Source organism: Heterocephalus glaber, unplaced genomic scaffold, assembly GCF_053883595.1.
Source record: "Heterocephalus glaber isolate CG9 unplaced genomic scaffold, H.glaber_assembly_v1.0 deba00001141, whole genome shotgun sequence".
Classification (NCBI taxonomy): Eukaryota; Metazoa; Chordata; class Mammalia; order Rodentia; family Bathyergidae; genus Heterocephalus; species Heterocephalus glaber.
In genome coordinates this window covers 1,584,500-1,605,399 of record NW_028258201.1, presented here as the reverse complement: position 1 = coordinate 1,605,399, position 20,900 = coordinate 1,584,500, and the positions used below count along the sequence as shown (strand labels likewise).

The 20,900-nt window shown below is 41.2% G+C and overlaps 2 protein-coding genes across 2 annotated transcripts; one reads left to right on the top strand and one right to left on the bottom strand.

Annotated features, from left to right (window-relative positions):
• The first annotated feature begins 8,251 nt into the window (after window positions 1-8,251).
• On the top strand, window positions 8,252-12,404 carry LOC147828323 (RNA-binding protein 12-like). Its single transcript, XM_087210440.1, has one exon. The coding sequence runs from the start codon at window positions 8,277-8,279 to the stop codon at window positions 8,991-8,993; it is 717 nt and encodes a 238-aa protein (XP_087066566.1). The 5' UTR covers window positions 8,252-8,276; the 3' UTR covers window positions 8,994-12,404.
• Window positions 12,405-14,135: 1,731 nt separating this feature from the next.
• On the bottom strand, window positions 14,136-19,300 carry LOC101704667 (HLA class II histocompatibility antigen, DQ alpha 1 chain). The gene is made up of 5 exons (XM_004846866.3): window positions 19,128-19,300; window positions 15,695-15,943; window positions 15,010-15,291; window positions 14,597-14,771; window positions 14,136-14,447 (listed from the first exon to the last, which is right to left on the bottom strand). The coding sequence occupies exons 1-4, from the start codon at window positions 19,207-19,209 to the stop codon at window positions 14,617-14,619; spliced, it is 768 nt and encodes a 255-aa protein (XP_004846923.1). The 5' UTR covers window positions 19,210-19,300; the 3' UTR covers window positions 14,136-14,447; window positions 14,597-14,616.
• Between the last annotated feature and the right edge of the window lie 1,600 nt (window positions 19,301-20,900).

The window sequence follows — 20,900 nt, the reverse complement described above, 5'->3', positions numbered from 1 at the left end:
GTTTGCCAAAGTTTAACAAATTTAGCAAAAAAAAAGTCCTTATTGACCAGGCCTGGGTCTCATGCATATCTTTCAAAAACTTCTCTTACACACAGGATGCAGATAGACAGCATCATCTCAGTCTGTCTTATTAGGGATGGGAGCTGGATTTTCCAGATCGTTATGATGGTGAAAATGGCCTCCCAGCCTTGAGCTGTTAATACCAGCCAGTTGGACACCTCAGCCTCCAGAGGACCTTAGAGTGGTGTAAGGGCCAGTTTGTTTTTATGGACCCCACAAGACAAATGGCAGAGCTCTTCATGTTCTAGGGTCTCTCATTTGAGGTGCCTACTCACACATTTCATCCCTTGATATCTGAGATCACCCCCTCCCCAGCAAGGTCATAATCTGAATCTGTCCAGGGCAAGATGTTGAGTAGAGTGAGATATTTTATCATCTTCCTCATTGTCACTTACTTTAGGGATCAAAAGCAACGCTGTAGGAGAAATATGAAAGACTTGGTCTGGGCTGTCCAGGAAGCCCTCAGCCTCTATAGGTATCTTTTTGGTTTGCAAAGGAAGAAAACAGGGCTGGAATTGGGCCAGGCTCAGTTCAGGATCACACTGATATCTGTTTTCTCTATTTGCATCATAGGGGGCACAGAATGGTAGAGTATATTTTAGGGCATTCTTAGAGTGCATCGTTGTCACACTGCTGTGTGACACATGCTGGAAGACTCTATTAATGTGAGGGTCAAAGTCTTCCCTTTTTCCCGGTGAGTTTCACAGGAACAACTAGTTTTCCAGATTAGATTGGACGTTTGTATTCCCTTTTTGTCCTTGTGACAATTGCTTGAGATAAATAACTTAAAGGAGGAAAGATTCATTTTGGCTCACAGTTTCAGAGGTTTAAACCCACGTGGTTGGCTGGCTTCAAGGCAGAAATATAATGAATTGGTCTGGTGAAGAAAAGTTGGTCACTTTGTAGAGAGAAATGAAAAGAGCCCAAGAAAACTTATACCCTTCGAAAACATGCACTTACTTCCTCTAACTACACCTCATCTCCCAATAGCCCATTCACGTGTGAATTCATGAATGGATGGATCTATTGATGAGGTTAGCACCCTTATAATTCACGTACCTCTCTAGGTGTTTCTTTTTGTGCCTCATCTTTTTTTTATTGAGCATGAATGACAATCATATATATTTAAGGTACACAACATTATGTTTTAAGATTCATATGCATAGTAATATGATCACTACAGTTAGGCTAATTAACATACCCATCATCTCACATACACATAGTATTCTAAAATTTTCTCTGCTGAGAGACATTTTATAATAGTGTAAGTCAGAAAATACTCTTAAACCAAAAGAAAAATATGCTCAGCATCTCACTCCCAGAGACAGATTACAACAAGAGAGTACCATTAATTCTAGGTAATTTAAAAAACTTTATTTTGAGACAGAACCTCACTAAGCCACTAAGTTGCTAGGCAATTTTTTGATATCTCTATACATTAATGCATTTTTGAAAATAAAAAATTGGCAGTGCCATATCTACTGTTTTGTAAAGTGTTGCTTCACTTAACAGTATAGTGGACACCTCTTCACCTCAATAAATTCATGTCGGGCCAGGGACTCAGCTCATTGATTCTGCCGCCTGCCTCATAAGCGCAAGGACCCAAGTTCGATCCCCAGTACCAAAAAAAAAAAAATTACTATGGGCTGTTTTGCTACCGCAACAATCCAGACTGTGTCAGCAGAAAGGACACAAATGACATCAATCAAGAGTACAAGTTCCCAGGTTTTCTTTTGGTGATACTTACTCTTCACCTGACATTCCATAACTTAAATATTTTAAAATATATTCAACAACACTTAACTACCAATAAGTCAATTAAAGATAAGTTACAAAGAAAGAAATGTAGATATCTGCTTAACAAATGTGTAGATATGCACACGAATATTACCAAAACAAGAAAAGCATACTAGTGAAAATTACAATCCTCTTTTCTGTAACTGGCCACACCATATAGGTGGTATTTATTGCTACATTATTCCACTACTCATTCTGTATTCTCTTGGCTTTTAGCAAGCATCTCAGCAGGTCTTGATTGTTTATCTGGTGGGGAGACCATTTCTGAAGGTTCTGGACCATTTGTCATTCTGCTTGGATTGGATTGTTGCAGTTTCTCACAGACTTTAATAATAGGATGCTATGGTTTGTGTTTAATATTATCCCCAAACCTTCAGGTGTGCATAGAGGGTGCTCTTCAGAGGTGGCTGGATCTAGGGTGTATGAATATGGATCAAGGGTGTGGGATAACTAAACTGATTTAGCATAGTTCTGGGTGTGAATAGCATCCTGGGTGTGGGTCCACCAACCAATAGCCTTGTAGCCTGGATGGAATTAAAAGGGATTGGAAGAAGGAAGGCTTCCTTCTGGTTTTTTTTCAGAGGAGCTCCAGTCTCCACTTTCATCTTGGCCGTCATCTCCTGGATTCCAGTGCAGATTCTTCAGCCTTCCAGCGTAAACCCTTGAGCTTTCCATCACAGACCCTTCGGCCTCCTGATAAGGTCTCTCACTACAGTGAGCTCCAGGTCTTCGAACTTCAATCAGATTCTTCAGATCCACAGTCCACAGACAGCCCTTTTGCACTATTCCACCCTTGACCCTGCAGGCAGGCATTGTAAGCCTAAGTTGTAAATCCTTATATATTTATCTATTTTAGGGTAAATCTGTTTCTCTAGTGGGCATTGACTGATACATAAGGCAGGTAATACTAAGAGATGCCCCAAGGGATCTCGTACTCCAAATGTATTTGTCCTTACCTCCATTGTGGAATAATAGTCCAATTTCCCCTTAGTAGTTTGGATCAATCACCCCTTCCAACACTGTAACCCACTTTTTAGCTTTTGAACTAAGAGGCAAGAGGAGTCTGAAATGATCAAGGGGAAGTCTTAGCTTTTACTTCAATGAAATCATTGTTGTGACTCCTGCTACAAGTGTCCCTACTCTTGTACTAAGAATTTCAGGCCAGTGAGCATAAGTTTGCCAAAACAGAAAACAAAAATTTTCTTAGTGGTTCACTAGGAGTGAGGGTGAATAGTACCATTCCCATTTCCATCCCTTGATTTTTTGACCTGTGGATCCTGGCTACAGGGGAAACAGTGCCATATGAAGTGGTGCCTTGGTTCATGAATTTAATTCTTTTCATGATTCTAGTTGCAAACCAAATTGTACGAGAATGAAATCAATTTCCCCATGAGGTCAACATTGAACCCAACCATTGAATTTGATTTGATTCTCATCCAATTTGGTTTGCAACCAGAAATCATGGAAAGAATTAAGTTTGTGAATGGAGGCACCTCTGCATTGGATGCAGATTCAGAGTATGTACAGATATTCTCTAAATCCATGGCTAATAGTTTTGGCAAAAGCATTGCACGCAGGGAAGGCAAATCCATAATAAGTATCTATTCCTATAAGGACCGAGCACTGATCTTTCCGTGATATAAGTGGTTCAATATAAGCAACCGGCCTCCGGGTCGCAGGCTGATCACCCTGGGAAGTGGTACCATACTGGGGACTTAGTTTTGATCTCCATTGCTGACTGATCAGGCATTCAGCAATGGTTGTAATCAGGTCAGCCTTGGTGAATGGAGTTCTATGTTGCTGAACCCACTGGGGAACAACAGGAGTGGCTAAGGAAGGAGGTTGATTGCTATCCATAGAAAGAGTCATCCTATCCACTTGATTACTTAAGTCTTCTGCTGAGGTCACCTTTTGTTGAGTATATACATGGGGCACAAATATCTTCTTATCCTTCACCCATATGGAGAGGTCTATCTATATACCTCTTCCTCAAATGTCTTTGTCACCAATTTTTCTGTCATGCTCCTTCTAAGTCCCTGACCATTCAGCCAGACCATTGACTACAGCCCGTGAATTGGCATATAGTCACAGATCTGGCCATTTTTTTCTTCCAAGCAAAATGTATGACCAGCTGCATTGCCCCAAACTGCCCAGTGTGAAGATTTCCATTTACCATAGTTTTTCAGAGATGCCCTGGAAAGGGGCCATAGTGCTGCAGCTGTCTACTTCTGGGTGGTCCCTGCATAACATCAAGAATTATCTGTAAACCTGGCCCTAGTCTTCTCTTGCTCTGTGAACTGATGATAGGTATACTCCTTGAGGCCATGGGTGCATGCTGGGGGACAGAAGGCAGTATGGTGAGTATTTGGGCCACTTTTTCACATAACTTACTTGTACCTTCTGGACCTACTTGGGACCGATCATGTACAGATCACTGCCATTTGATAATGGACTGTTGTTGTGCATTCCTCATTTTATGACTCAATAGACCGGATAGCACTCAGTTCATGATGGGCAACTCAGGTCTCTTTGTAGCCTCATGTACCATGGTCAAGAGTTCAGTTCATATGCTGAGCCCAGTAGCATGGTAGTAGCTGTTTCTCAAACATAAAAGGGTAACTGCCTGCCGATGATGGCAGAGCCTTGTTCCAAAATCCTAAGGGCCTCTGTTGCGATTTACCTCTGTGAACCCGGCAGGGGCTCCAAACAGCTACCCTATCTGCCACTGACACTTCAAGTATCATAGGAATTTGTTAGGTAGGATTACAGGGTCAGAAACAGGAGAGTAAGCAGTGGCTGTCTGCATGAGAATCTAGTAGTTGCTCGGCCATAAATCATGGAAGCTGGAGAACAAGAGGGATCAAGGATGCAGCACGGGCCCAAGGTGAATGCACAGAAGCTTACCAAAGGGCCCCTGGTGTGACTCTGTATTGGAAGCCTGAAGAAGCTGGAGGCCTGTGTCCAAATGTGATGAATAAGACTGGAGAAGACCTCCTTCTTTGGTTTTATGTTCCATCCAGGCCACAAGCCTATTGGTTGGTGCTACTCACATCCAAGGTGGGTCTTCTCCTTCAGTTGTTGGCCATCTCAATGATTCACAGACACAGCCAGAACTATGCTTTGCTAATCTGCCAGGTGTTTCTTAATCCATTCTTGTTTACATAGTGTGATTATCAGTCACATCACAGCTTCCCACATGGAAGTAGATGGCCACCCCAGGATCTTCTCCTGGGCAGATATGTTGGCTTTAGTAGCTTGTCTTATCACCCACAGCAGGGTTTATGTCACAGCAGCTACAACTCTCCTGCAATCCTATGCCACAAGGACTACCTTCAAGGATTGCAGTATACTCTGTACTCCATAAGACACTTTCAGGGGATCCCTGTACTCACACAAGGGACCGTACACATTTAAGAGGCAAGTTACCTCATTCCACATATAGAAGAATGGATACCTGGGCTTTCCCTAGTGGGCACTCCTCCCTCACCCCTATCTGGATCTATCTGGTCCCTGTTTGGGTGCCAGATGTTCATGAATTTCCCAGAGACACCTAAAAGAAGCATCTACTTCTGAACTGGGAAGAGATAAACAGTCCCAAAAATGACTTGGCCAAGTCCAACTTGGTGAATAAATAAGTTTATTTAGGGGTTACATACACATCAGGTTGCAGCATTACTGAAGTCATCAATCCCCCTTTACTATTATACTGGTTTTACGGCTCTAATTAAATTGGGAAAAGTGGGATCAAAAGCAAGAAGGGTCCTTGGGGGACGTTGTGCACACTTCATTCCCATGGCACCCTTGTCAGGAAACACTGCTGGTCTCAGCAAGCACTGTCAAGTTGCAATGGTGGTTGATTTTGAGCTTCACTCTGTCGCACAGCCTCAGCATCCGGAGGAACAGATGAACAGGGGCCTGTTATAAGGTGGTTACTTTGGCTGGGTTTCAGAGGTGAAACCTCTGAATTCTCATTACAGATTTATTTCACTTTTAATTTGATGTAATCCCAACCATTGATTCATGCTATTATTTCCTTTGCTGCTGGAGTCCTATTCAGGAAGTCTTTGCCTGTGCCTGTAGCTTCAAGTGTATCCCCTATGTTTTCTTCCAGTAGTTTCAAAGTTTCAGGTCTTATATCTGGGTCTTTGATCTACCTTCAATTGGTTTTTACATAGGGTGAGAAATGCAGGACTAATTTCAATTGTCTACTTATGGATTTTCAATTTTCCCAGCACCATTTGTTAAACAGGCTATTTTTTCTCCGATGTATATTTTTGGATCCTTTGTCAAGGATCAGAGGATTATAGTTGTGTGTGTTTGTTTCTGCGTCCTCTGTTCTATTGCATTGGTCTGTGTGCCTGTTTTTGTGCCAATACCATTCTGTTCTTATTATTATTACTGTGTAATATAATTTAAAACCATTGTGATGCCCAGACTTGCTTTTTTGTTTAAGGTTTTTTTTGGCTATTCTGGGTCTTTTCTGTTCCCATATGAATTTTAGGATTTTTTTTCCTAGTTCTGTGAAGAATGGCTCTTCTGTTGTTGTTTTTTTGAGACAAGGTCTAGCTATGTAGTTCAGGCTGGCCTTGAACTCACTATGTGTCCCAGGCTGGCCTCATATTCATGCTGATCCTCCTGCTTCAGCCTCCTGAATGCTGGAATGACAGGTGTGTCCCACCACGCCCAGGCCTGTTGATATTTTGATGGCAATTATATTGAATCTGTAGATTGCTTTTGGTAATGTGTACATTTTAACAATATTAATTTTGGCAGTCCATGAACATGGGAAGTTTCTCACCTTCTAGTGTCTTCTTCAATTTTTTCTTCAGTTGTAGAGCACTTTTACCTCCTTGGTTAGGCTACTCCTAGGTATTTCATTTTACTTTTTTGAAGCCATTGTGACTAGAATTGATTTCCTGATTTCTTTCTCAGCTAGCTCATTATTAATGTATAAAAAAACTACTGAATTTTAAATGTTGACTTTATATCTTGTCTAAGTGTCTCAATCCAATCAAGTTCACAGTAAAGGTCAACTGTCACAGCCACATAGCCTTTATTGGTAATTTAATCAAAATATCAAATTCATTTATATCAGGTATGCCACCCTGAATCTGCCACCTGCGGCACCTCTACCTGTTGGAATGAATGGCTCTGGAGCATCTATAAATTTGAACAATAATCTAAACCCTGTGTTTCTGGGTCCACTGAATCCTGTTAACCGTGTCCAGATGAACTCTCAAAGCAGTGTGAAACCACTTCCCATCAATCCTGATGATCTGTGTGTCAGTGTGCATGGAATGCCCTTTTCTGCAGCGGAAAATGATGTCAGAGATTTTTTCCATGGGCTCCGTGTTGATGCAGTGCATTTGTAAAAGATCATGTAGGTTGAAATAATGGGAATGAATTGCTTAAGTTTCTCTCCCTACAAGATACATTTGAAGCTTTGAAACGAAACAGAATGCTGATGATTCAACCCTATGTGGAAATTAGCCCTGCCACGGAGAGACAGTGGGTAGCTGCTGGCGGCCATATCACTTAAGCACAGTATGGGACCTTCTGGACAAGCCCATCCCCCTCCTCAGACGCTTCCCGGGTCAAAATCACCCAGCGGGCAGAAAAGGTCAAGGTCAAGACCGCCATATGAGCCTGGTCTTTGTGTTTACTTGAAAGGGCTACCATTTGAAACAGAAAACAAACATGTCCTTGATTTTTTTTAAAAGTTGGTTATCGTGGAAGATAGTATTTATATAGCATACGGACCCAATGGGAAAGCAACTGGCGAAGGCTTCATAGAGTTCAGGAATGAGGCTGACTATAAGGCTGCGCTGTATTGCAATAAACAGTACATGGGCAATCTCTTTATTCAAGTTCATCCAATTAGTAAGAAAGGTATGCTAGAAAAGATAGACACAATTTGGAAAAGACTCCAGAACCTCAGCTATGACCGGAGGGAAATGGTGTTAAATCCAGAGGGAGATGTCAACTCTGCCAGTCTGTGGCCATATAACAAATATTCCATTCAGCATTACCAAGATGGATGTTCTTCAGTTTCTTGAAGGAATCCCAGTGTATGAAAATGCTGTGCACGTTCTTGTTGATAATAATGGGTAAGGTCTAGGAGAGGTATTTGTTCAGTTTAAAAATGAAGATGATGCACATAAGTCTGAACACTTACACCATAAAAAACTTAAAGGGAGAGAAGCTTTTGTTCATGTAGTTACCCTAGAAGATATGAGAGAAACTGAAAAAAGTCCCCCTGCTCAAGGAAAAAAGGAATTAAAGAGGCCTGTGCCAGGTAATCCTGCAGTACCAGGAATGCCCAGTGCAGGAATGCCTGGTGCTGGAATCCCCAGCGCTGGAATGCCTAATGCTGGAATGCCTGGTGTGGGTATGCTTGGTGCTGGAATACTGGTGCGGGGATGCCCACTGCAGGAATGCCAGGTGCTGGAGGTGAAGAGCATGCCTTCCTGACAGTAGGATCAAAGGAGGCTAACAATGGTCCTCCATTTAACTTTCCTGGTAATTTTGGTGGGTCAAACACTTTTCAGTCACTTCTTCCTCCTCCAGGATTAGGAGGGACCTTTGGTGATTCGAGGCCTTGTATGCCTTCAGTTGGTAACAGTGGTTTGCCTGGTCTAGGATTGGAAGTTCCAGGTTTTGAAGGTGGACCAAATAATTTAAGTGGGCCGTCAGGATTTCCAGGGGGCCCTCAGAATTTTGGAAATGGTCCTGGTACCTTGGGTGGCTCCCCTGGCTTTGGAAGTGGCCCTCCTGGTCTTGGAAGTGCCCCAGGGCATTTGAGTGGGCCACCAGCCTTTGGACCTGGACCTGGACCTGGCCCTGGCCCAATACATATTGATGGTCCCCCTGGCTTTGGGTCTAGTTCTGGAAAACCAGGACCTACTGTAACTAAAGTTCAGAACATGCCCTTCACTGTGTCTATTGATGAGATTTTAGATTTCTTTTATGGGTATCAAGTTATCCCAGGCTCAATGTATTTAAAATACAATGAAAAAGGTATGCCCACGGGTGAAGCCATGGTGGTCTTTGAATCCTGGGATGAAGTCACAGCTGCTGTCATTGACTTTAATGATAGACCAATAGGATCAAGAAAAGTAAAACTTGTATTAGGGTAGCCATTTATTCTTTATAGAGTAGATCTTCATATTGCTGTGATTAATGCATCTAGATTTTTTTCCTAGTATTTTCAAGTTAGAAGCTGTAGATTGTTTCAATTGCATATAGATTGGTTTTCATAACATAGAGCATTGGTGACTGTTTACAACTTACTATCAGGATAAACATTGCTGTATGTTACAGTAAAGCTATCTGGAAAGAACACAAACATGATTTTGGCATACCACTAGAGAAACCATTTGTAAAACCCAGTGATGACATAAAGCTTATCATGGAGTCTAGATTGTTTTGTTTTATATCATATGGGATGAAGAAAATAGAAATGTTAGTAGAGTTCACTGAGTTTACTCTTGCCAGCTACTGAAAAATAGAAGTTGGCTACTCTGGGAATTTGGTTTAAAACTGAACAGATTCACTTTGTTATAGGGTCAAAACTTTGTCTAAAGTCTTCATTTTCTTTTAAAATTTAATAAAATCTCTGTATACAGAAAAAAAAATTTACCAATTAAGAAAAGCCCGAGCCCTGATGGCTTCACTGCTGAATTCTACAAGACATTTAGAGAGGAACTACTGTCACTACAGTTTAAAATCTTCAATGAAATTGAAAGGGAAGCAATACTCCCAAATTCATTCCTGGAAGCAAGCATCACCTTGATCCCCAAAGCAGAGAAAGACCTAACTGAAAAAGAGAACTATAGGCCAATCTCACTAATGACCACAGATACAAAAATCCTTAATAAGATACTGGCAAATAGAATGCAGAAGATCATCAAGAAGATCATACACCCTGACCAAGTGGGATTCATCCCAGGGATGCAGGGATGTCTCAATATATGCAAATCAAAAATGTATTACACTATATTAGTAGAGCCAAGGACAAAAACCATATGATCATCTCAATAAATGCAGAAAAAGTATTCAACAAAATCCAACATGCATTCATGATAAAAACTCTACAAAAAATTGGAATAGATGGTCTCTACCTCAATCTGATAAAACCAATCTATGAAAAGCCAACAGCCCATATCATACTAAATGGTCAAAAACTGAAATCCTTCACGCTAAAATCAGGAGCAAGACAACAATGCCCACTATCACCACTCCTGTTCAATATAGTTTTGGAAACATTAGCCATAGCAATTAGACAAGAGAAAGAAATAAAGGGAATAAAGATAGGAAATGAAGTTTAGTTGTCACTATTTGCAGATGACATGATACTCTATATAGAAGACCCCAAGAACTCCATCAAAAGTCTTCTAGACTTAATAACCAAATTCAGTAGAGTAGCTGGATACAAGATCAACACACACAAATCAATAGCTCTCCTGTACACAAACAACAGATTCACTGAAAAAGGAACTGGAGAAATAACTCCCTTCACAATAGGATCCAAAAAAAGGAAATACCTAGGAATCAACCTAATGAAAGAAATCAAAGACCTTTACTCTGAAAACTATAGTACTTTGAAAAAAGAGATTGAGGAGGATATCAGAAAATAGGAGACATTCCTTGCTACTGGGTAGGAAGAACCAACATAATGAAAGTGGCCAGACTGCCAAAACTGTTATATAGATTTAATGCAATCCCAATTGAAATTCCAGTAGCATATTTCACAGACCTTGAGAAAACAATCCCAAAATTCATTTGGAACAAGAAGAGACAAGGTAGGGAATATCACAATCCCCAAGTTGAAACTGTATTACAAAGCTACTGTGATAAAAACATCATGGTACTGGCAAAGAAACAGACCTGAGGACCAGTAGAACTGATTAGAAGATGCAGAAACAACTTCAGACACACTCAGCCATCTCATCTTTGACAAAGGAGCAAAACACCCTCACTGAAGGAAAGATAGCCTTTTTAATAAATGGTGTTGGAAAAAGTGGGTTTCAGCTTGCCACAGATTAAAATTAGACCTGTATCTCTCACCATGCATTAAACCAAAATCGAAATGGATTAAAGATCTAAATATTAAAATAGAACACTAAACCAGCTGGGAGAGAGGTTAGGTAGAACTTTTGAAGACATTGGTGTAGGAAAAGATTTCATGAACAAAACCTCAGTTGCACGTGAACTAGTACAAAGAATCAGTAAGTGGGATCTCCTCTTATTAAAAAGGTTCTGCACAGCAAAAGAAACCACCAACAGTGTGAAGAGACAACCCACAATGTGGGAGAAAATTTTTACCAGCAGTTCCTCAGACAAAGGTCTACTACCTAGCATATATAAAGAGCTTAAACAAATCAGATCTCCCAAATATAAAGATCCAATCCAAAAATGGTCATCTGAAATGAACAGACATTTCTCAGACAAAGAAGTAGAAATAGTAAATAAACATATGAAAAAATGTTCTACATCACTGGTCATTTGAGATATGCAAATGAAAACAATGCTGAGATTCCATTTCACCCCAGAAGGAATGGCTGCTATCATGAAATTAATCAATAACAAGTGCTGGTGGGGCTGTGGGGAGAAAGGAATCCTTCTCCATTGTTGGTGGGAGTGCAGACTGGTGCAAGCACTGAGGAAATCAGTATGAGGATACTTCATAGAACTAGAGCTAGAGGTCCCATTTGACCCAGCTATTCCTCTGCTGGGTATCTTTCTAAAAGAATTAAGAGAACCATACCACAGCGTTATATGTGCACCCATGTTTGTAGTGGCACAGTTTGCAATAGCTAAAACTTGGAAACAGCCTAAGTGCCCATCAACTGGAGGCTGGATAAAGAAGATGTGGTTTTTTAAAAAATAAAATGGAGTACTACTCAGCCATAAAGAATGAGAAATTACAGGCATTTATAGCTAAATGGTGGCGCATTGAGGTGATACGCTTAAGTGAAATAAATAGGACACACGTGTAAATACTGAATAGTTTCTCTGGTATGAGAAAGTGAAAGTGTAAATAAGGATCAAAATGTATAATAGATAATGTGAAACAGGAAGAAAAGGTCCAAAGGGGAAGGGGAAGGGAAAGAGGTAGGGGAAAGGAAAGGGGGAATGGAATTAACATGAGAAAATAAAGAAAAGGAAACAAAGACTTTGTAAATGGGGAGGGATGGAGGGGTTGAAGGGAGGGCAGGATATGGGGGAAAATAAGAATCAAGATAGATTATGTAAAGGTGCAAATCTCCAATGATGAATGTTACAATTATATTGTATACCTAAAATGTACCAATAAAATTAAAATTAAAAACCCCAATGGGCCATTAGGAAGGAACATTTTCTTTTACTGGAGAGTTTAAAAAGTCAAACAGCGCATCTTTTTGTCCAAAGAATTCTCTTAGCCATCCCTTCCCCAGTAATATCTCACTGAACACCTCTATTCTTTGAGCTTAACCAACTTTCATCCTCTTTCACTCTGGGGAGGGGGAACATTTCTACAATTATCATAGGAAAAGAAATTTATCCATAGCTCCACATATGAATCTCCTAATCATTAAAGGGCTGAGAAACAAATGATTTTTCATATAATATAATGTAATGTAATATAATAGACTTTTAATATGGCCAAGGCTCTGCCCATGTATCAAGATTATTCCAGTTCTGTAAATCACTCTGCAAGGAAGGTATTATGACTTCCAAACTGTGGATAAAAAAATAAGATTCAATATGGTAGATGATTTACACAGTGTTATAAAGTTAAAAATGCTATGTCTTGAATTTGGAATTCGTTTTTTGCACCAAACTATGCCATATCAAATACTGTGTTAATGTTTCATCTTTTTTCCTTCAATTACTCCTAAATCCCATGGAGTCGGATGTGAACAGAAATACCCTTATAGATTTTAAGGTGTTACATAATTGCATCTTAGGTGTAATGTGCAGACTTAGTAGTGCCAAAAACAATTTCAAAGGGAAAATGACTCTGAGTGAAGTGATACATACTTTCAAGAGTCTGGTCTTGGACACACTCAGGAGAGTTATGATACCCCACAACCTTCCTCTGGAAGGATTTCCCATCAGGAGACGGAAGAGTTCATTGGAAAACATGGCACCCACAGTAGCTGCTACATTATCTCCACTGCCTTGTCCAAACTAGGAGTTCTCTCTCATAAGCTCATGCTTTCTTTACCCAAGAGGAGGCATCGGGGTGTTTTGTTGCTCCCAAGAAATACAGAAATACACAGGGGATTAAGTGACTTAAGCTTATCTGACTGGAGACATCCTATAGCCATATTCATTGCACTATCTCCAACATATGTTAGTGGCACAGGGAAATCTATGTGGCTACCTACTGGGGCTTCCTGTAGGAAGGGAGACAAACTACATCTTTATTTTAGACCCCTAAATATCTATGGTTCATACCTCCATTCCTTTTCCTGTTATTACTAAGCCAGGGTAAGGAAAACTATTTGGTTCTGTGCAGATACTTATATTATTTTTTTATTCTAATGCTCTCCTGACTTCCATTTGTTTTTCATGCCCACAAAACTCTTACCTCTTGAAGAATGAGGAGGGAAGTGGAAAACTCCTACTGTCATTTATTCTTCAGAAATCTAAAGTTTTATTGACAATTTTGACTTTTGATATCAAAATTTTGATTTTTGCTACTTTAGAGTTTCAGAATTCCTTTCTCTGATGTAACTCTTAAAGGCAATATTACAAAAAAAAAGCAACAACATATATTTGGGCTGGGAATGTAGCTCAGTGATTCCACTGCCTGCCTCGCAAACACAAGGCCCTGAGTTCAATCCCCGGTACCAAAAAAAGGCAATATTAAATAAGAAGTGTTAGTTTTTGTATCTTTGCTGTAACAAGCCTTAATTAGGGAGTGAGAGGATGATTGGGTAGCAGTGAGCAAGAGTTGGAAAAACAAAAGGAGAGAAGTATCGACTTTGCCTAAGATATCAAAATATTATTAGGCTACACTCAATTGCTCTTATATTATAAGGCATAAGACATGATCTGAAGAAGAGATAAGTGGGCCTGAAGGATTGAAAGGAGGGGGGAGGAATGGGGAAAAAGAAGAATTAAGACACATTATATACAGGTACAAATTCCCTGTGATGATGAATGTGATCATTTTGTATGGTAAACATGTACTAATAAAAATTAATTTAAAAAATGGGCCTGAAATATAAGAGCCTCTCCTTTTTGCCATGGTCTTAGTTAGCCTGAGATGAATGCTAGAAAAATATCAATAGGGAATTCATAAAAGATTTATTGCCGCCACAGAGAACTAGAATAAGGTCACTGAGGGATCATATAGTTGGGTAGACTATCCTATGGATCCCGTAACTGGTAATATTTGAGAAATTAAAAAAGAACTCAAGAGATTAGGGAGAGAATTCAAAGGCATATGAGAAATCTGAGGGGATACAATATCTTAAACCTGGCAATAAGGTATGAAGAGGAATATTTAGATGAGAAAAATAATATGATGAATTGGGCCAGAAAATAGTGCTAGGTGACCTAGCACATCCACTCTTCTGCTCTGTAGATGCTCGATGTGTCTGTAAGAGAACAGATGAAGATTGATTAGCCCTCCTCTGCCATCAATATGCCATTTTCCACTTCTCCCACTACTTTTCAGCTACGGCCTTCCCCACTTCTTTCCTTTCTCTGAACCGTGGCTTCAGCTCTGGCAAACCTGAATTCTTACCTTTCCTTCCAAGGTGTGACTCACAAGGGCCCTGGGTGTCGGGAGGCACCAGCTGAGCGTAGGCCTTGGATGATGAAGACGGTGCCTACTATGATGCCCACGAGGCCCACAGACAACCCCAGGGCACAGACCACAGTCTCCGTCACTTCTGACATGGGGGCTGGAATCTCAGGTTCTGTGAACGTAGAGCTGAGGTCAGAAGGTGGGCTGCATTCATGAGCATAATGTGGGGTGGGGCGTGGGAAGTTGGTTCCACAGATTCGAGGCCCTGGCTTGAGGGGGAAGAGTGAAGCTTATCATTAGAAATGGTTCAAGTGTGGAAAACAAGCTTTGGATATTAGGGGCTCATGGGTAGGATGTTCTGCACTGGCAGGAAATGTGAAGATACCGAAGGCAGCGGAACTCACACATACCCCAGTGTTTCAGAAGAGGCTCGTCCAGGCCCCAGTGCTCCACTTTGCAGTCATAAACATCATCCGCAGAAGGGAGGAAGGTGAGGTAAGCCATTTTGAGGAAGGAGTGATCACTCTTGGACAGGAAGCTGGTCTCAGAGACACCTTCTGTCACCGACCGCCCATTGCTCAGCCATGTGATGTTGATCACAGGAGGAAAGATGTTGTCCACAAGGCAGATGAGGATGTTGGGCTGACCCAGTACCACGGGAGATTTGGGAAATACAGTCACCTCAGGAACCTCTATAAAGATGAAATAGCACCGATATGAATTGCAATAAGCTCTGCTCCCAGGTTCTGTATTTCTTCCTGAACGAGCCCTCCCACCCACATCAACCTATATAACCGTCTGAGTTATTATTTAACTTCTGCTTGTGAATCCCTGTATATTGACTCTGATTTGTCCCTGTGCTCTTCTTTCTGTGGGGATGCTTAATATCGTAGGAGGTCAGTGGGGCCTCCCACAGAAGGATTTAATGCACACATAATGTGAGGACCTTGTATTACGTGGAAATATGTCATTTGTGGGATGGGAGAGTTTCAGAAATTACCCGGAGGAGATCTGAGGACTCCCTGGGAAGAAGAATGTGACAACTAGTATGGAGACAGAGGTTCAGTAAGGTGAGGGAGAATGGTGAACACATACCATTGGTAGCAGCAGTGGAGTTGGAATGTTGAGTGATGATGTCCAAGTTGTGTTTCCCTATGGCTATGTTATTCAGTGCACCTTGTGGGTCAAAACCTGCGACTTTATTAAGCCCAGGCAGCCAAAAGATAGTCTCTTTCTTCTTCAGGTCCACATAGAACTGCTCATCTCCATCAAATTCATGGGTATACTGGCCAGAGGGACCATAAGACTGGTAGACATTTACACCGTAGGAGGCAACATGGTCAGCTGATGAATGTAGGTGAAGAGCAGAAAGGTGGAAAATAGGAGAAGGAAAAGAACATTGTTAAACAAAGTGACAGAAAAAACTGACTACCAAACAACATCTTTGCTACAATTGCACAAAATTCTCAGTGCTTGCTTCCTCTTCCCTTAGTCAGGGTGGTTATCTGGTTAGAATCCAGGGAGCCTTTCCAGGTATGATTTATGCTCCACAATGTCAGAATGCCACGTATACAATTTCTGTTATTTATTAAGTTTTCCTTCGGTACCTGACACATGACACATTGTAAATGTATAAAATAAATACTGTAACTGAATGAAACAAGGAACAAATAAATTACTGCAGTATGAAGTTTTCTTCGCCAGATACAGCTTGCTTCCTTCTGCTTCATAAGTCTTATCCTATCTCTCATCTGATTCTTTCATCAGTTAATAACAAATTATAATCCTTCCTTTCCTCACAGGATTAGGTCAGAACAGGATGTTTATTACGCAGGAATTCTCCCCTCCACCTCCTTTTAATCAATGAAAACCACACAGAATCTTATTTTAAAATGTCTCTTCTAAGAATTATGGGGTACATAAGAAAGAATATAATGACCGTGGAAACATTACAAAATATAATGCAGTGATCCTTAGAAGAGAGGGGCCAGTTTCTTCAGAAATGGGAAATGGAAGCTGCATGAGTGTCTAGAGTCTTGCCACCCCCTCACCTCCTATTCCTGAACGAGATTACCAAACGTCTCCTTTTTCTGAGGCAGCACCTACATTCACTCGAGGCCCAGGGTAAACGAAGGCCCTTTTCCCCGAGGCACCGCATGCTTGCCCGAGAGCGCCCAGGCAGAACGGCAGCCAGTGCAGTCTGACGCCATCCACGCGAAACGAACTGGACACTCCTGGCCTTTCATCCCTCCTTGCGCGTTTCGGGTTCTCGTCCTGCTTTATGTACTGAACCTCAACAAACAGCAGACATAATGGAGGGCAAAGAGTACAATGCCAGTTGGGCGTCTTCTCTGCCACCAGAGAGCTCAATGAAAAATAGGAGAGTCAGGTGAGTAAAGAAGCAGACACAGCCCCGGAGTAGGCTCCGTGCTGATGATGTTGGCCGCTGATAGTCCAGCATCCTGCGCAGGCCTTTGCAATCAAAGCGAACTGCACCATCCTTTCACGGTTCTGTCTTTGCAGGGGCCTGCTTTTCTCCCCGGAATTATCTTCCGGGATTTTTCATTCATCCTGGACATCTCTACCAGTATTTTAGCAAACTAACAGTGCTTTCAACCACTTTTGGCCTTCACCTCCTCCCTCCCAATGTCCTGCTTGGAGAACAGGATGCTTTCTTCTGCTCAGCGTAATCCCCTTAGTCGATCACATACGTGTCCTTCCACCCAGCCTCCTTGTGTTTGCAATAAATCTTCCGGACTCCTTTTTCCGAACCCTAATAGATGTGTAATTCTTTGCAGTTTATATTTGTTATGGCTGCCGTGTGTTGCGGGAGGACCTCACACTGCTGTGCCAGCTGGCGCCCAGTCACTCCCGTGGTTTCAGTCTCAGCTGTGTCCACGTTCTACTCAGCAGTTGTCCTTTCCCACCCTCCAAATTGCTTCACTCCAATTTTTCACCCTCTAGGGGGCGCATACAATAAGTTTCCATCATTAATTCTCCCAAATATTACTCATTATGTATTAAAAAGGTATCAAATGACAGTTGCTGCTCTCCAAGATCACAGAGCTGTTGGGGGAGACCCACAGCTAGACAGACAGCAGAATGGTGAAAATCAGGACCCACGATGATGAGGGCTGCACTGTGACTCGAGATGCAAACACTGTTGCCTTCACAGGCACCTTCCTCCATAAAGATATCACAGTTATGTTTTATGACAGTCTTGGAATAAAGACATGTCATTCAGGCTGAATTAAAAGGTAAAACATTTTCTTAGACCCTAAAACTTCATTTTCTTTTCTAATTTCAGAAGAAATTTGAGGGAGTCTATAAATACTGTGAGCACATGGCACGGGACCCGCTGTGCCTAGTGGATTAGTGGACTTAGACCAGGGAACTCTGGTGTGATATTGAAGAAATTAAATTTGGAACAAAGTCAAATGTTGTGTAGAAGCAGGTGAAACTTCCACTACCAAATAAAATCAGAGTGGGTGTAACTGTAGCTAATAAACTTGCTGAAGCTTAGAGTACCTACCATTATACTTCCCCTTTCAACTATCTGACTTTTCAACTTTTAAAAAAATTATCACACAATTCATATCAAAGAGCAGAGAGTCAGAGATGGTTTCTGAGAGGAAACAGGGATAAAGGAAAGCGTGAAGATGGGGTAGAAAGAGGTGGGATACAGAGGCAGAGAGGCCTAAGGGAAAAAATAACCTGTGTCTGCTCATTTTCTATTCATAGAACTTCATCGGAGAAAGTGGAGAACAGGTAACTTGGATTGATAAAATAGTTCACCAAATCTTTCATCAAAAGTTCTCGATTGTAAAATGAAAATAAAGATATTTCTTACTTTGTTAAAGAAAAAAACATGAAACTGTAATTGGAACAGATGGGGGAAATTTGGACATTTATAGATTTTCACTATTTCTGAAGCATATCTCTATATCTATTTTATTTGATTATTTGCGAAGCCACATGCGAGGCAGCAAAGGACAGTGAAGAACATGTGGTGAAATGAGAGTCTAACGACACAACCTGGTTCCCACCTGTGGTCATCCCCAGAACAGAGCAGTGTGTAAATGTGGGACAAAGGAAAGGACATCTTTCCATGTATCCACACATTTCAGGAAACTGTTTTCACCAAATATGTGGGAGATGTATCGAAAGCTTAAAAGTTGGTCAGAGAAATCTGAGAGTAATAGCGCATCACATTTTGGTAATGCAGTGGTTCACTCGTGCAAACGTTGCTAATCATTGAGGCAACAACGACTGCGCGTCACAGCACCCTCCAGGCTACATTCACGGGATCTGGTACTAGAAACGGAACAGGAGCCTGGTGGACTGTGCAGTGGCACAGCTACCAAAGGGAGTGGATTGGGCTCTGACTTCTTGAAGGAAAGAACAAGATAAGTTTTCGATTTCTTAATTCTGAGAAATCTCTCTTCAGCCTCTCTTCATCTCTTTTTCTCCCCTTCAGTTCCCCATTTTCCAGCTCCAGGGAATGAAGTTCCCTCAGCTGTGCACTCACCCACGATGTCTTCACCTCCGCAGGAGCTCATCAGAGTGGTCAGGGCGAAGACCCCGAGAATTAGAGCTTTGTTTAGAATCATCCTTGTCTCAAGGTGGTCTCAGCTGCTCTGAGCTAGGGAGCAATTGTGAGAACTGAGCCAAGGAAATCTAAAGACACCCAAACTAAACACTGTCAGGTCAGGTTTTGGCCAATCAGAAAAATCCCTGATGATGACACCTCAGTTGCCAGGTGCAGAGTTTGTATTAAGAGGCCTGGAAGGACAGAGGGGAATCCCCTGGTTCTGTGTTTTAGTTCAGAGCAATTAAAGGGGTTATAATGACATGTGGTGCTGCCTACAATAACTGTATGATCTTTTATCCAGACTTTTTCCTTTCCTTAAGTAGTCTTTGTGCTCTATGTTTTGGTACTGCCTGACTGTGTTTAAAGGAAATTTATAGACATTGATTACATAAAAGAAAGCTCAGGCTAGCTCAACTATTCTAAGAATTTTTTTAAAATTTAAAAATATCGAGTCAAATGTTGAGGATGGAACAAGGGGGAATTTCTTTAGCTAAGAAAATTGATTTCTGTCCCTTAACCTGGATTTTTCATATTTGTTATCTGGACATATTAATATTTCAGATATTTGTGAGGGACTAGGGAGTAAGCTTAAAGCCACATGCAGTCATTAGAGGGAGATTTTTTCCAGAAGAATGTATTTTCTGTGCATTGTGGAGCCCACAAAATGATGGTGACTTGGAATCAATCACTATGTCCCTGTTAGATGAGCTGCTATGTTTCTCAGCTCTTGATCTTACCTCACAGTGACAGAAAATGCAAAGAGGGTGAGACAGAAAACATTTCGACATCTGGGAGCTGTCTGGATGCAATTAACTAGTGTTGATGCTGCTTTGAGCTGGGCGGCACTCTCCGCTGGCTTTGGTGTTCTTCTGTGGAATAGAAATCATTTTACAGAACGTCAGTATTAGCCACCCTGTGAACACCATGGATTAAGATATAGAATAAGACCATTCAATAATTATTTCTGAGTACAGACAAAACATGAATATTGCCCAATCCACAAAATAGCCAAGTATACTGGCTTCCTATGTGAGACTACTGTTTCTTTACCATTAGAGCTTTAACCTCACTAAAGGTAAGATTTATTAAAATACCCATAGAATTACCCTCCCACCTCTACCCACCACCTGGCAGAATCCAATTATGTGCAAAATCCCCTTACTTCAATCCTCTTCAAAATTGCCTAAAACAATTCCAAACCCTATCCTCATTTAATAGTTTTTCTGTTTCTAGGATATAGACCCCAGTTATTCACTGAAACACCAATCTAAGTGTCTCTGTGAAGATATTTTGTAGCTGTGATTACTTTCATAATAAGTTGACATTAAATAAGAGAAATTATCGCAGCTAAACTGGTGAGCTGGATCCAGTCAGATGAAAAGCAACAAGGGAGAGCTGAGCATCTCCAAGAAAGAAGACGTCCTTAAGCACAGCAGCTTCTGCCTGTGTGGAGATTCCGACAAAACTGATGATCGCCTGCCCTATGGACATTGGACCACCAGTTATATAAACTAGTTCTTGGCAATAATTCCCTTAATATCTACCCCTGATGGGTTCTACTTCTATGATTTCAAATACCCTCTTACTGAGATATCTCACAGTTCCCGTTGGTGAGTTTTCGCCTTCATTTCAGTGAATTTGAGAACCAACTTGTCCTCCAAGAGTGTGGTCCTGGCGACCCTTGCCTGAAGGGCAGTGTCTTATTAGGTA